Source organism: Pecten maximus, chromosome 1 (assembly GCF_902652985.1).
Source record: "Pecten maximus chromosome 1, xPecMax1.1, whole genome shotgun sequence".
Taxonomy (NCBI): domain Eukaryota; kingdom Metazoa; phylum Mollusca; class Bivalvia; order Pectinida; family Pectinidae; genus Pecten; species Pecten maximus.
This window is the reverse complement of record NC_047015.1, coordinates 39,133,533-39,147,636: the sequence shown is the minus strand read 5'-3', so window position 1 is coordinate 39,147,636 and position 14,104 is coordinate 39,133,533. Positions and strand designations below refer to the sequence as shown.

The following is a 14,104-nucleotide window of genomic DNA, read 5'->3' as shown; positions in this document are numbered from 1 at the left end:
TACAACACTTGTACATACCTGTGTCTACTGCCAGCTGGATTTTGTTCCACATGAAACACGGGTTCCATGGCTATTCTAGAAAAGTCTTTGTCTCTGTCCATATTTCCCTGTCTTTGCTTGGCAGATTCTAGAAAGTTAAAAAAAAAAATGATACAATTATACCAGTTAAAATTTCTGCTATAGGACTGTCATCATCAAGTACACATTACAGGTGTGGTAGGGGTGACAATCAATGGTATACATTACAGGTTTGGTTTGTTTTGTTTAACGTCCTATTAACAGCCAGGGTCATTTAAGGACGTGCCAGGTTTTAAAGGTGGAGAAAAGCCAGAGTACCCGGAGAAAAACCACTGGCCTATGGTCAGTACCTGGCAACTGCCCCACCTGTGGTAGGGTGACCATCAATGGTATACATTACAGGTGTGGTAGGGTGACCATCAATGGTATACATTACAGGTGTGGTGGGGTGTTCATCAATGGTATACATTACAGGTGGTAGATGTGACCATCAATGGTATACATTACAGGTGGTAGGGGTGACCATCAATGGTATACATTACAGGTGTGGTAGATGTGACCATCAATGGTATACATTACAGGTGTGGTAGGGGTGATCTTCCATGCTATACATTACAGGTGTGGTGGGGTGTTCATCAATGGTATACATTACAGGTGGTAGGGGTGATCTTCCATGCTATACATTACAGGTGTGGTGGGGTGTTCATCAATGGTATACATTACAGGTGTGGTAGGTTGTTCATCAATGGTATACATTACAGGTGTGGTAGATGTGACCATCAATGGTATACATAACAGGTGTGGTAGGGTGACCATCAATTGTATACATTACAGGTGTGGTAGGGGTGACAATCACTGGTATACATTACAGGTGTGGTGGGGTGACCATCAATGGTATACATTACAGGTGTGGTAGGGGTGACAATCACTGGTATACATTACAGGTGTGGTAGGGTGTTCATCAATGGTATACATTACAGGTGTGGTAGGGTGTTCATCAATGGTATACATTACAGGTGTGATAGGGTGACCATCAATGGTATACATTACAGGTTGTAGGGGTGTTCATCAATGGTATACATTACAGGTGGTAGGGGTGATCTTCCATGCTATACATGACAGGTTTAGTAGGGTGACCATCAATGGTATACATTACAGGTGTGGTAGGGTGTTCATCAATGGTATACATTACAGGTGTGGTAGGGATGACAATCACTGGTATACATTACAGGTGGTAGGGGTGATCTTCCATGCTATACATGACAGGTTTAGTAGGGTGACCATCATTCGTATACATTACAGGTGTGGTAGGGATGACAATCAATGGTATACATTACAGGTGGTAGGGGTGATCTTCCATGCTATACATGACAGGTTTAGTAGGGTGACCATCAATGGTATGCATTACAGGTGTGGTAGGGTGTTCATCAATGGTATACATTACAGGTGTGGTAGGGGTGACAATCAATGTATATATTACAGGTGTGGTAGGGTGACCATCAATGGTATACATTACAGGTGTGATGGGGTGACAATCAATGGTATACATTACAGGTGTTGCAGGGGTGACAATCAATGGTATACATTACAGGTGGTAGGGGTGATCTTCCATGCTATACATTATAGGTGTGGTAGGGTGTTCATCAATGGTATACATTACAGGTGTGGTAGGGTGTTCATCAATGGTATACATTACAGGTGTGGTAGGGTGACCATCAATGGTATACATTACAGGTGTGGTAGGGTGTTCATCAATGGTATACATTACAGGTGTGGTAGATGTGACCATCAATGGTATACATTACAGGTGTGGTAGGGTGACCATCAATGGTATACATTACAGGTGTGGTAGGGTGACCATCAATGGTATACATTACAGGTGTGGTAGGGTGACCATCAATGGTATACATTACAGGTGTGGTAGGGTGACCATCAATGGTATACATTACAGGTGGTAGGGGTGACCATCAATGGTATACATTACAGGTGTGGTAGGGTGACCATCAATGGTATACATTACAGGTGTGGTAGGGTGACCATCAATGGTTTACATTACAGGTGTGGTAGGGTGACCATCAATGGTATACATTACAGGTGTGGTAGGGTGACCATCAATGGTATACATTACAGGTGTGGTAGGGTGATCTTCCATGCTATACATGACAGGTTTAGTAGGGTGACCATCAATGGTATACATTACAGGTGTGGTAGGGTGTTCATCAATGGTATACATTACAGGTGTGGTAGGGGTGACAATCACTGGTATACATTACAGGTGTGGTAGGGTGTTCATCAATGGTATACATTACAGTTGTGGTAGGGTGTTCATCAATGGTATACATTTAATACAGGTGTGGTAGGGGTGACAATCACTGGTATACATTACAGGTGTGGTAGGGTGTTCATCAATGGTATACATTACAGGTGTGGTAGGGGTGACAATCACTGGTATACATTACAGGTGTGGTAGGGTGTTCATCAATGGTATACATTACAGGTGTGGTAGGGTGACCATCAATGGTATACATTACAGTTGTGGTAGGGTGTTCATCAATGGTATACATTACAGGTGTGGTAGGGTGTTCATCAATGCTATACATTACAGGTGTGGTGGGGTGTTCATCAATGGTATACATTACAGGTGTGGTAGGGGTGACCATCAATGGTATACATTACAGGTGTGGTAGGGTGACCATCAATGTATATATTACAGGTGTGGTAGGGGTGACCATCAATGGTATACATTACAGGTGTGGTAGGGGTGACCATCAATGGTATACATTACAGGTGGTAGGGGTGACCATCAATGGTATACATTACAGGTGTGGTAGGGTGACCATCAATGTATATATTACAGGTGTGGTAGGGGTGACCATCAATGGTATACATTACAGGTGGTAGGGGTGATCGTCCATGCTATACGTTACATATGAGGTAGGGGTGATCATCTGCAATTCATCATTCAATCAACAACACATTATTATTTGAATTCAACAAAAACGTGATACCATATATATGTAAATATCAGCTGTGATCTAAAGTTCGTGTTTACCCATATACGTTTGTTTGTCAGCCTGAGATGCTGTACATATAATAAAGTTAACTACATTCTTAACAACAGGACATAAATGTTTACAACCTTCCATGGGATCAACCATCAACGGACATTTCTCTCCTGGGTCCCACACTCCGCTGTCTGCCATTGTTTATGTTTAGACCTCAATAAGTTAATACACACAAGCTATGTCTAGTCCATCAAGTGAACTGACACACTTAAAGCTGCATAGCTATTCATGTCTATGTATATATACACCTCAGCACTTACATTAGCATTCACTGCATGAAGCATGAACTATTTATATCGTACTAACACAGCAATGATATGCTTCTCTGATACTAAACAAAAATATGAAACAATTCCTTGCAAACTAAAAGACAAATGTACAGATAGGCCCTATATATTGGCTCTATATCTAGATCTATGTCTATTACCTCTAAACATTTTTTTATTGGAAACAAGTGTGGCAGCTGTAGTTATGCGATGTACCACTTTATGTATATCATTTATATACATGTACTACAATCTATGATCAGACTTGTGGCCATCTGGAAAGAATTATAAGTCCCACAAGACATAGCTATTAATGTATAGTGGTCCCACTAATACGGTCCCTATAGACAGGTTAATCTAGTGCTGCTTGGCAGCTTGTAAGTAGTCCCTATATATATAATAGTATGTAGGCTGTGTAATGGACCTTTTAGGCAGGTTGATGGTATGTAATACAAACACAAACACACATTTTAGGGTTTTCACTTAATACAGGGTATACTAGTAATATATTATACGTCTTAAATGGCTCTTTATACAGTACATATATATAAATATTTAAAGATATGACATTACATCAGGTATGTCACTGATTATGTTGATTGAATACATATATTTTTCTAAGCAAATGATATTTATGTACCATGTACTCTGTAAAGCTCTGATGAATCTTGATAGTGAAATATTAATTGGTACTGGTTCAAATCTTATAATGATTAACCTAACTTTTTACTTTAAAAGCTCTTTCCATTGAAAACAATATGATCTATCAATCTCAAACCATCTCAGAAAATCCCCATTTTCAACCAATAAAACCAAAAAATGATTTTATTTATGTCTATGTGTATAATTATGGCAGAATAAAAGGCATATGGAAGTTCAGTACATACAGGTAGATTGTTTGGGGAGGGGTATAATTGTAAAACCTGTCGAGAGCTCCCTGTATCTTCTCAAACTGTATCCAACCAATTAGCTAAATACTAGGTGAAACTATATATCATGCAGTCTTAACATTGTAAGTTTTCTCACCCACTCTTTGATTCCATGCATATTTACTCTGCAGCTAAAGGGCTTTAAGAACTTAAAGGCTAGAGAGCAGATCAGTCCAGTAACATTACCTGTTCACAGAATCACATTCCCCTGACATCAAATGTGTTTTCAGAATCCACCCAATGAGGCAATGTTCCTCTAGACATCACATGTTTCCACAAGCCACTAACATTCCCTAGACAACCAATGCATGTTGCTTTTAAGATTTTATACACAAATATTGATTAGATTCTCCACCTGTGACACGGTTAGCCCACATTTACCATAAAACACAGAATAAATTACAATTAAGCAATGTCTATAACATATCAAGTTAGATTGTAAAGAACCATTTTTACAGGACTATCAGAGCATTTAGTTACTTTTAAACATTTGAAATAAAATTATTGTATCATGATGTAAAAGTGCATTGTGTACCAAACAATGAAAAAAATCGGCCAATGAACAGCCAGGGTCATTTTAAGGTGGAATATATCCTTATGAAATATATTATAAGAGAGCTAGGCCTGTTGTATAATATCCAGAGCAATACAGTGTAAAGTTGAATCTCCACCCTCAGATACATACAACCAGAATGGTCCAGGACCTGTGCTTGATCTGAGAACAATATATTATATTGGTCTGAGTAGGGATCAAACCATTAAAAAGCTAAGGTTCTGATCCAACCATTAAAAAGCTAAGGTTCTGATCCAACCATTAAAAAGCTAAGGTTCTGTCCTATTTTTTGATTCTGGATACAATCTGAGTTCAAAGATAAGTTGTTTTTTTATGATTGCGCAAGCCAATAACTTTTTTATGATTTAAAAAAAAAAAATACTCCCAAGATGATTATATTTTGATTGAATGGTCCTCATAACTTCTCTATCCTTCCGATTAATGTCACAACAAAAGTTATAAATATCTAATTTAAAAGCTTGTGCAAGCAAAAACTTACCTTCGGAACTGGTATGAATGCTACATTTCAGATTTTTAAACATCAGAAACATAATTAGGATTAATGTATTGTGTGAGGGATTTATGAGAACCATGTATTATCATGGTATACAGTGCAGATATTGCCGAAGTGACAGATATTGTGTAATCTCTCTATGAAACCTCATACCTTGGGTCAAAACTTAAGTCTGCCAATAATCAAAAGAATCTATAACACTTGTGTGATACTTGAGTATGGTATGATTGCTAAGACCCTTTTTTTTTTATATCTAGCCAGCTAGTGTATCATTCATAAACCTGGATATGACATTTTATACGGCGAATGTCGTCAATGAAGCAGAAGACACTTACTCTTCCAGAACACCTGGTCTGAACCTCCTGGTACATTTTCAAGGGTCACAATGTAAATCTTTATTTTGTTTATATCTTGCTCTTATTTATTGATTTTCGGTTAGAATTTACCAGTAAGATTTCATTTGCATGTTTGTATACACCTGTTTTATTAGGCAGTATATACCTTCATATCCATTTTATCCAAATTAAATTCAATAACTTATCAGTTTTTGTCAGTTATATAGACAGAGTTATGATATCTGAAAAAACCTGCATTGCATGGTTATTATATACGTGTACATGTACCTACCTAGTGCAGTGGTAACTATGGTGGCATGGATCTGCCATCACATAACAAGATAATTTTGTCAACATAGCGAGATAAATATACCATATAGCGAGATAATAACACGACATAGCGAGATAAAACAACCGACATAGCGAGATAATCTAATGCATTTACGAAGTCGCTATCTTGACATCTCGCCACATTAGATGCTACGACTGACATGGATTTTTTTCTTGTAACGTCACGTGACCCCACTTGAAAGTTCAGCGCACCAGTGCACACGAGGCTTGGACAGGGAAGCTGAACAGCCCAACACCTACAACAAACAGGTAAACTAAGCATGTTAGATACCTATGGCAAATGTTACGATACTTCCGAATGGAGGTCATGTGACGTTGACAAGAAAAAAATCCATGTCAGTAGTAGCACCTATGCGGCGAGATGTCGAGATAGCGACTTCATATTATCTCGCTATGTCTGTTGTTTTATCTCGCTATGTCGTTTTATTATCTCGCTATATGGTATATTTATCTTGCTATGTTGACAAAATTATCTCGTTATGTGATGGCAGATCCATGCCACCATAGGTAACCAAGGACAATATCAATCAATAATCTAATAAAATGCAACACAAAGATGTGTTTCACATTAAGTATGCAGCTGTTCTACAGGTGTAACGATCTGTATGTAACAGGCTCTACACTATAACATGGTAAGACAGGCCCTACACTATAACATGGTAAGACAGGCCCTAGAATATAACATGGTAAGACAGGCCCTACACTATAACATGGTAAGACAGGCCCTACACTATAACATGGTTAGACAGGCCCTACACTATAACATGGTAAGACAGGTCCTTTACTATAACATGGTAAGACAGGCCCTACACAATAACAAGGTAAGACAGGTCCTTTACTATAACATATGGTAAGACAGGTCCTTTACTATAACATGGTTAGACAGGCCCTACACTATAACATGGTAAGACAGGTCCTTTACTATAACATATAGTAAGACAGGTCCTTTACTATAACATATGGTAAGACAGGTCCTTTACCATAACATGGTTAGACAGGCCCTACACTATAACATATGGTAAGGCAGGTCCTTTACCATAACATGGTTAGACAGGCCCTACACTATAACATGGTAAGACAGGTCCTTTACCATAACATGGTTAGACAGGCCCTACACTATAACATATGGTAAGACAGGTCCTTTACTATAACATGGTTAGACAGGTCCTTTACCATAACATGGTTAGACAGGCCCTACACTATAACATATGGTAAGACAGGTCCTTTACCATAACATGGTTAGACAGGCCCTACACTATAACATGGTAAGACAGGTCCTTTACCATAACATGGTTAGACAGGCCCTACACTATAACATATGGTAAGACAGGTCCTTTACTATAACATGGTAAGACAGGTCCTTTACTATACGATGGTTTGACGGGTCCTTTCCTATATGATGGTTAGACAGGTCCTAGACTAATAGTGGTAAGACAGGTCCTAGACTATATGATGGTTAGACAGGTCTTAGACTAAACAATGGTTAGACAGGTCCTCGGCTATACAATGGTTAGACAGGTCCTAGACTATACAATGGTAAGACAGGTCCTAGACTATATAGTGGTAAGACAGGTCCTAGACTTTATAATGGTTAGACAGGTATTAGACTATACAATGGTTAGACAGGTCCTCGGCTATACAGTGGTTAGACAGTTCCTAGACTATATACTGCGGTTAGACAGGTCCTAGACTATATACTGTGGTTAGACAGCTGGTCCTAGACTATATAGTGGTTAGATAGGTCCTAGATTGTACACTGAGAGGTCCAAGGTTATCAAAATTGTTAGACAGGTTGAGTACGTCCTAGACTATATACAGTGGTTAGACAGGTCCTAGACTATATACAGTGGTTAGACAGGTCCTAGACTATATACAGTTGTTAGACAGGTCCTTGACTATAAAAATGGTTAGACAGGTCCTTTACTATATACTGAGGTTAGACAGGTCCTAGACTATATACTGTGGTTAGACAGGTCCTTGACTATAAAAACGGTAAGACAGGTCCTAGACTATATACAGTGGTTAGACAGGTCCTTGACTATACAGTGGTTAGACAGGTCCTTGACTATAAAAATGGTAAGACAGGTCCTAGACTATATACTGTGGTTAGACAGGTCCTAGACTATACAGTGGTTAGACAGGTCCTAGACTATATACAGTGGTTAGACAGGTCCTAGACTATATACTGTGGTTAGACAGGTCCTAGACTATATACTGTTGTTAGACAGGTCCTAGACTATATACTGTGGTTAGACAGGTCCTTGACTATAAAAATAGTTAGACAGGTCCTAGACTATATACTGTGGTTAGACAGGTCCTAGACTATATGCAGTGGTTAGACAGGTCCTAGACTATATACAGTTGTTAGACAGGTCCTTGACTATAAAAATGGTTAGACAGGTCCTTGACTATATACTGAGGTTAAACAGGTCCTAGACTATATACTGTGGTTAGACAGGTCCTTGACTATAAAAACGGTTAGACAGGTCCTAGACTATATACAGTGGTTAGACAGGTCCTTGACTATACAGTGGTTAGACAGGTCCTTGACTATAAAAACGGTTAGACAGGTCCTAGACTATATACAGTTGTTAGACAGGTCCTTGACTATACAGTGGTTAGACAGGTCCTTGACTATAAAAATGGTTAGACAGGTCCTAGACTATATACTGTGGTTAGACAGGTCCTAGACTATACAGTGGTTAGACAGGTCCTAGACTATATACTGTGGTTAGACAGGTCCTAGACTATATACTGTGGTTAGACAGGTCCTAGACTATATACTGTGGTTAGACAGCTGGTCCTAGACTATATAGTGGTTAGACAGGTCCTAGATTGTACACTGTTATGAGATGTCCAAGGTTATCAAAATTGTTAGACAGGTCCTAGACAATATATACAGTTGTTAGACAGGTCCTAGACTACATACAGTTGTTAGACAGGTCCTTGACTATATACTGAGGTTAGACAGGTCCTTGACTATATACTGTGGTTAGACAGGTCCTTGACAATAAAAATGGTTAGACAGGTCCTAGACTATATACAGTGGTTAGACAGGTCCTTGACTATACAGTGGTTAGACAGGTCCTTGACTATAAAAATGGTTAGACAGGTCCTAGACTATATACTGTGGTTAGACAGGTCCTTGGCTATAAAAATGGTTAGACAGGTCCTAGACTATATACTGTGGTTCGACAGGTCCTAGACTATACAGTGGTTAGACAGGTTCTAGACTATATAGTGGTTATAGAGGTCCTAGATTGTACACTGTTATGAGAGGTCCAAGGTTATCAAAATTGTTAGACAGGTCCTAGACTATATACAGTGGTTAGACAGGTCCTAGACTATATACAGTTGTTAGACAGGTCCTAGACTATATACAGTTGTTAGACAGGTCCTTGACTATAAAAATGGTTAGACAGGTCCTTGACTATATACTGAGGTTAGACAGGTCCTTGACTATATACTGTGGTTAGACAGGTCCTTGACAATAAAAATGGTTAGACAGGTCCTAGACTATATACAGTGGTAAGACAGGTTCTTGACTATACAGTGGTTAGACAGGTCCTTGACTATAAAAATGGTTAGACAGGTCCTAGACTATATACTGTGGTTAGACAGGTCCTTGGCTATAAAAATGGTTAGACAGGTCCTAGACTATATACTGTGGTTCGACAGGTCCTAGACTATACAGTGGTTAGACAGGTCCTAGACTATATAGTGGTTATAGAGGTCCTAGATTGTACACTGTTATGAGAGGTCCAAGGTTATCAAAATTGTTAGACAGGTCCTAGACTATATACAGTGGTTAGACAGGTCCTAGACTATATACAGTGGTTAGACAGGTCCTAGACTATATACAGTTGTTAGACAGGTCCTTGACTATAAAAATGGTTAGACAGGTCCTTGACTATATACTGAGGTTAGACAGGTCCTAGACTATATACTGTGGTTAGACAGGTCCTTGACTATAAAAACGGTAAGACAGGTCCTTGACTATAAAAATGGTAAGACAGGTCCTAGACTATATACTGTGGTTAGACAGGTCCTAGACTATACAGTGGTTAGACAGGTCCTAGACTATATACTGTGGTTAGACAGGTCCTAGACTACATACTATGGTTAGACAGCTGGTCCTAGACTATATAGTGGTTAGACAGGTCCTAGACTATACACTGTTATGAGAGGTCCAAGGTTATCAAAATTGTTTAGACAGGTCCTAGACTATATACTGTGGTTAGACAGGTCCTAGACTATAGACTGTGGTTAGACAGGTCCTAGACTATACAGTGGTTAGACAGGTCCTAAACTATATACTGTGGTTAGACAGGTCCTAGACTATATACTGTGGTTAGACAGGTCCTAGACTATACAGTGGTTAGACAGGTCCTAGACTATATACTGTGGTTAGACAGGTCCTAGACTATAGACTGTGGTTAGACAGGTCCTAGACTATACAGTGGTTAGACAGGTCCTAAACTATATACTGTGGTATGACAGGTCCTAGACTATATACTGTGGTTAGACAGGTCCTAGACTATACAGTGGTTAGACAGGTCCTAGACTATATACAGTGGTTAGACAGGTCCTAGACTATACTGTGTATGACAGGTCCTAGACTATACAGTGGTTAGACAGGCCCTAGACTATATACTGTGGTTAGACAGGTTCTAGACTATACAGTGGTTAGACAGGTCCTAGACTATACAGTGGTTAGACAGGTCCTTGACTATACAGTGGTTAGACAGGTCCTAGACTATATACTGTGGTTAGACAGGTCCTAGACTATACAGTGGTTAGACAGGTCCTAGACTATATACAGTGGTTAGACAGGTCCTAGACTATATACTGTGGTTAGACAGGTCCTAGACGATACAGTGGTTAGACAGGTCCTAGACTATATAGTGGTTAGACAGGTCCTAGATTATACAGTGGTTAGACAGGTCCTAGACTATATACAGTGGTGAGACAGGTCCTAGACTATACAGTGGTTAGACAGGTCCTAGACTATACAGTGGTTAGACAGGTCCTAGATTTTACACTGGTATGACAGATCCATGGCTTTAAAAATGGTTAGACAGGTCCTATATTGGGACCTTACATACAGAAATAGGTATATGTAATTTGCTATGTAGTGAGATAATTTACTGGGTACTTAAAATTAGTTTGAGCAACCATGCATGTAGAAGAACATCATTTTGTATGCACAGGTGTTTTTGTTCAGGCAAAAGACAATATGAGATACACTAAGCAATTATTGGAACAGGAGTGTAAACTTAGCTTGGCTAGTGAAAACTACAGCTACACTAGGCTGGGGCTAGTGAAAAGTGAAAACTACAGCTACACTAGGCTGGGGCTAGTGCATGGCTTGCTCATTATGTTTCAGTAGATAGAGAAACATTTAAAATTTAATTCTATTAATATTCAAATAATATTGTAGATTAAAGAAAAGTTTCATTTCTCAAATGGAAACTGATAGACCTCCTTAACATATGAAAAGTACATCATTCAGAGCCTTTCTTACATATAACCTTGTTGGGCTAGTAGATTTTTAGTTTGGGATAGTGGATTTTTGGTTTCTACCAGCCCATGGCTAGTGATAAGATTTTTGTTTACACCCCTGTGGAATCCAGCAATTTCAACAATTAAATCCTTACATGCATTTCACAGTTAATGAGATTTTTTGAAAATGACACAATTCATAAATACAGTTGTGCAAAAAATGGTTGATAAAGTACACACTCACTGTTTGTTCAATACATATAATTCACCTTCACTGTTCATATTGGCCATATATAGCTGTATGGTTTGAACCAACACAGAATTTAAATAAACAGTATGCATACACTGTATATATAGTATACCTGAAAAGGCTAATTACAGTATAATTCATGTTGGAATTGTTCTATATGTTATTTTGATAAATCTGAATCAAATGACTATGATCCGTTATTAATGTGTTGATTGCCATTGATCTCTCAGTGAAACTAAAGGACCATCTCCAGTTCTGATTGAATACTTTTTAGCTTTATACAAGTATATACTTTTATGCCAGGCTTCCATGAGTGTACCACCTGTTCATGGGTTTTATTTGTCCTTTAAAAACATTTTAAAATGTCAATCCATTATAAATCTAATTTTTTTTTTTTTCTGTCTAAATCGATCTACATCGATGTGTACAGATTTAAATACTCTTCATTTCCGTCATAAATTAGTATACTTGCTAGGTTATCAAAGTTATCACCTACATACCCCTATATATATGTATTACTGAGTAAAGGTATGAAAAATATAGGTACTACTCACCTACAGCTAGGTGTGTGTATACACCAGGTAAAAATCCTAAGGTAATTTATTCAGTACTCGCCATATATCCTGATCCACATAATTAATATCACATTATAATGAGTATACCACTGAGAGTGAAATTTCTCACAAGTAATAATGTCCCAGAAGGCCAGAGGCACATATTATACAACAGTGTGTCAATATATGTGTGGTAGATATAGAAAACTGATACAACACTGTCCTGTACATGTGTGTATCACTGTACATGTGAGCTGTTTGAAGTAATTGCACTTCCCAGTTGGCTATAGATCTAACTTGCTGGACACACCCCCAATGGGTTATTTTAAGAATCCTACCCGGTAAATAATATATACCAGATCTTTTGTACTTCAGACACGAAATGTGAACTTTTTGAAGAACCGTGTTTACATGTGCAGCAATGTATGAATTTACCTGGAGAAGTGTGGTTAAACTTCCTATATATGGTAAAGGCCTGGGTGGGTCTATTGTCCCCACTACTGAACCAGTCAAAGGAAAACTGAGTTAATGTTCTATTTTTAGACACTTGGCATGACAAACTTCACAGGTAGATTTACACAATACCAGCAGAGTTCTTGATATCAGTTTATCTTGATTTGATATTGGATACGGTTTTTTTTGTTTGAAAATCATAAAGGGATGAAATAAAGTTACCAAGGCCAAGTCAATTACACTGGGTAATCTTTTATGAAGATTCAGTATCTGATTGTATATTGATTTCATTTACAGCATTCCAAAAAAAAAAGGACAATTTTTGTGTTTATTCAAGCGAAAACAGGTAAAAATTGTACTGAATAAAAAGGCCCAAATAATATATAAGTATTCTAATAAATACATTTTTCTGAATCCTTACATTTGCAATTGGTTGAAATGTAGGAGAAATGTACATTGTATGTCCTTTGAATATGAAATTAAATATGGTTTAACTATTTAACTAGGGCCCCCATATAGTGATGGAGATGTGTTCAGTTGTAAATACGGTAGTCAGTTGTTCATAGATGCTTCAGTGATTACAATAGCCCCAATACCGTAATGGGTAGTGTTCACAGGTAAGTACGGTAATCAGTTATACAAAGCAGATTCAATGCCAACTAGAACCCCCATATATAGGTATGGAGGTGTTTACCTGGTAAATAAGGTAATCAGTTGTACATAGCAGCTTCATTGACAACTAAAACCTCCATATGTTGGTATGGAGGTGTTTACCTGGTAAATAAGCTAATCAGTTGTACAAAGAAGCTTCATTGACACCAACATGTACTGTAGAGCCCCTATATATATTGATGGGGATGTGTTCATGGGTAAATACGGTAATCTGCTTCAGTGACAACTGTAAGGCCTCCATATATTGGTGGGGTTGGTTTAAATTGTAAATACAGTAATCAGTTGTACATATAGTAGCTGCAGTGACAATTAGAGCCCTGTGTAGTGATGGGGATGTGTTGTGGACAGTTCACCACAACATGTTTAATTATACTGTTCCTGCCAGGGTTTTGTTCAAATACAAGATATGCACTGAACTGAACGCTGAACCTTCATGACTATCTGGCTCACATATTGTAAACATGATATTGTACCCAAGTTGTTGTTTTTTTATCTATGAAACAAAAAAAAAGCTTTTCATTTCAACTTGCTAGGGGCTCTATAAAATGAATAAAAATTTTACAATTTTGATATGAATTTCATATGAAATATTAATGTGACAACTGCAGAACACATCCAAGAAGCTGTAATATGGCCACTGAA

At 38.1% G+C, this 14,104-nt stretch overlaps 1 protein-coding gene across 6 annotated transcripts in view; it reads right to left on the bottom strand.

Annotated features, from left to right (window-relative positions):
- LOC117333283 (transmembrane channel-like protein 7) overlaps nt 1-12,854 on the bottom strand; it is a 30,771-nt gene extending 17,917 nt beyond the window's left edge. For 3 of the 6 annotated variants that reach the window (XM_033892520.1, XM_033892512.1, XM_033892526.1), the window contains exons 1-2: nt 3,158-3,277; nt 19-127 (exon numbers count right to left, since the gene is read on the bottom strand). In XM_033892520.1, coding sequence (XP_033748411.1) covers nt 19-127; nt 3,158-3,221 — 173 coding nt within the window. In that variant the 5' untranslated portion in view covers nt 3,222-3,277. Of the gene's footprint in view, nt 1-18; nt 128-3,157; nt 3,278-4,464; nt 4,676-12,337; nt 12,727-12,772 lie in introns of those variants that run through there. The other 3 variants (XM_033892549.1, XM_033892534.1, XM_033892542.1) reach the window with 3 other exon arrangements.
- Nucleotides 12,855-14,104: the final 1,250 nt, after the last annotated feature.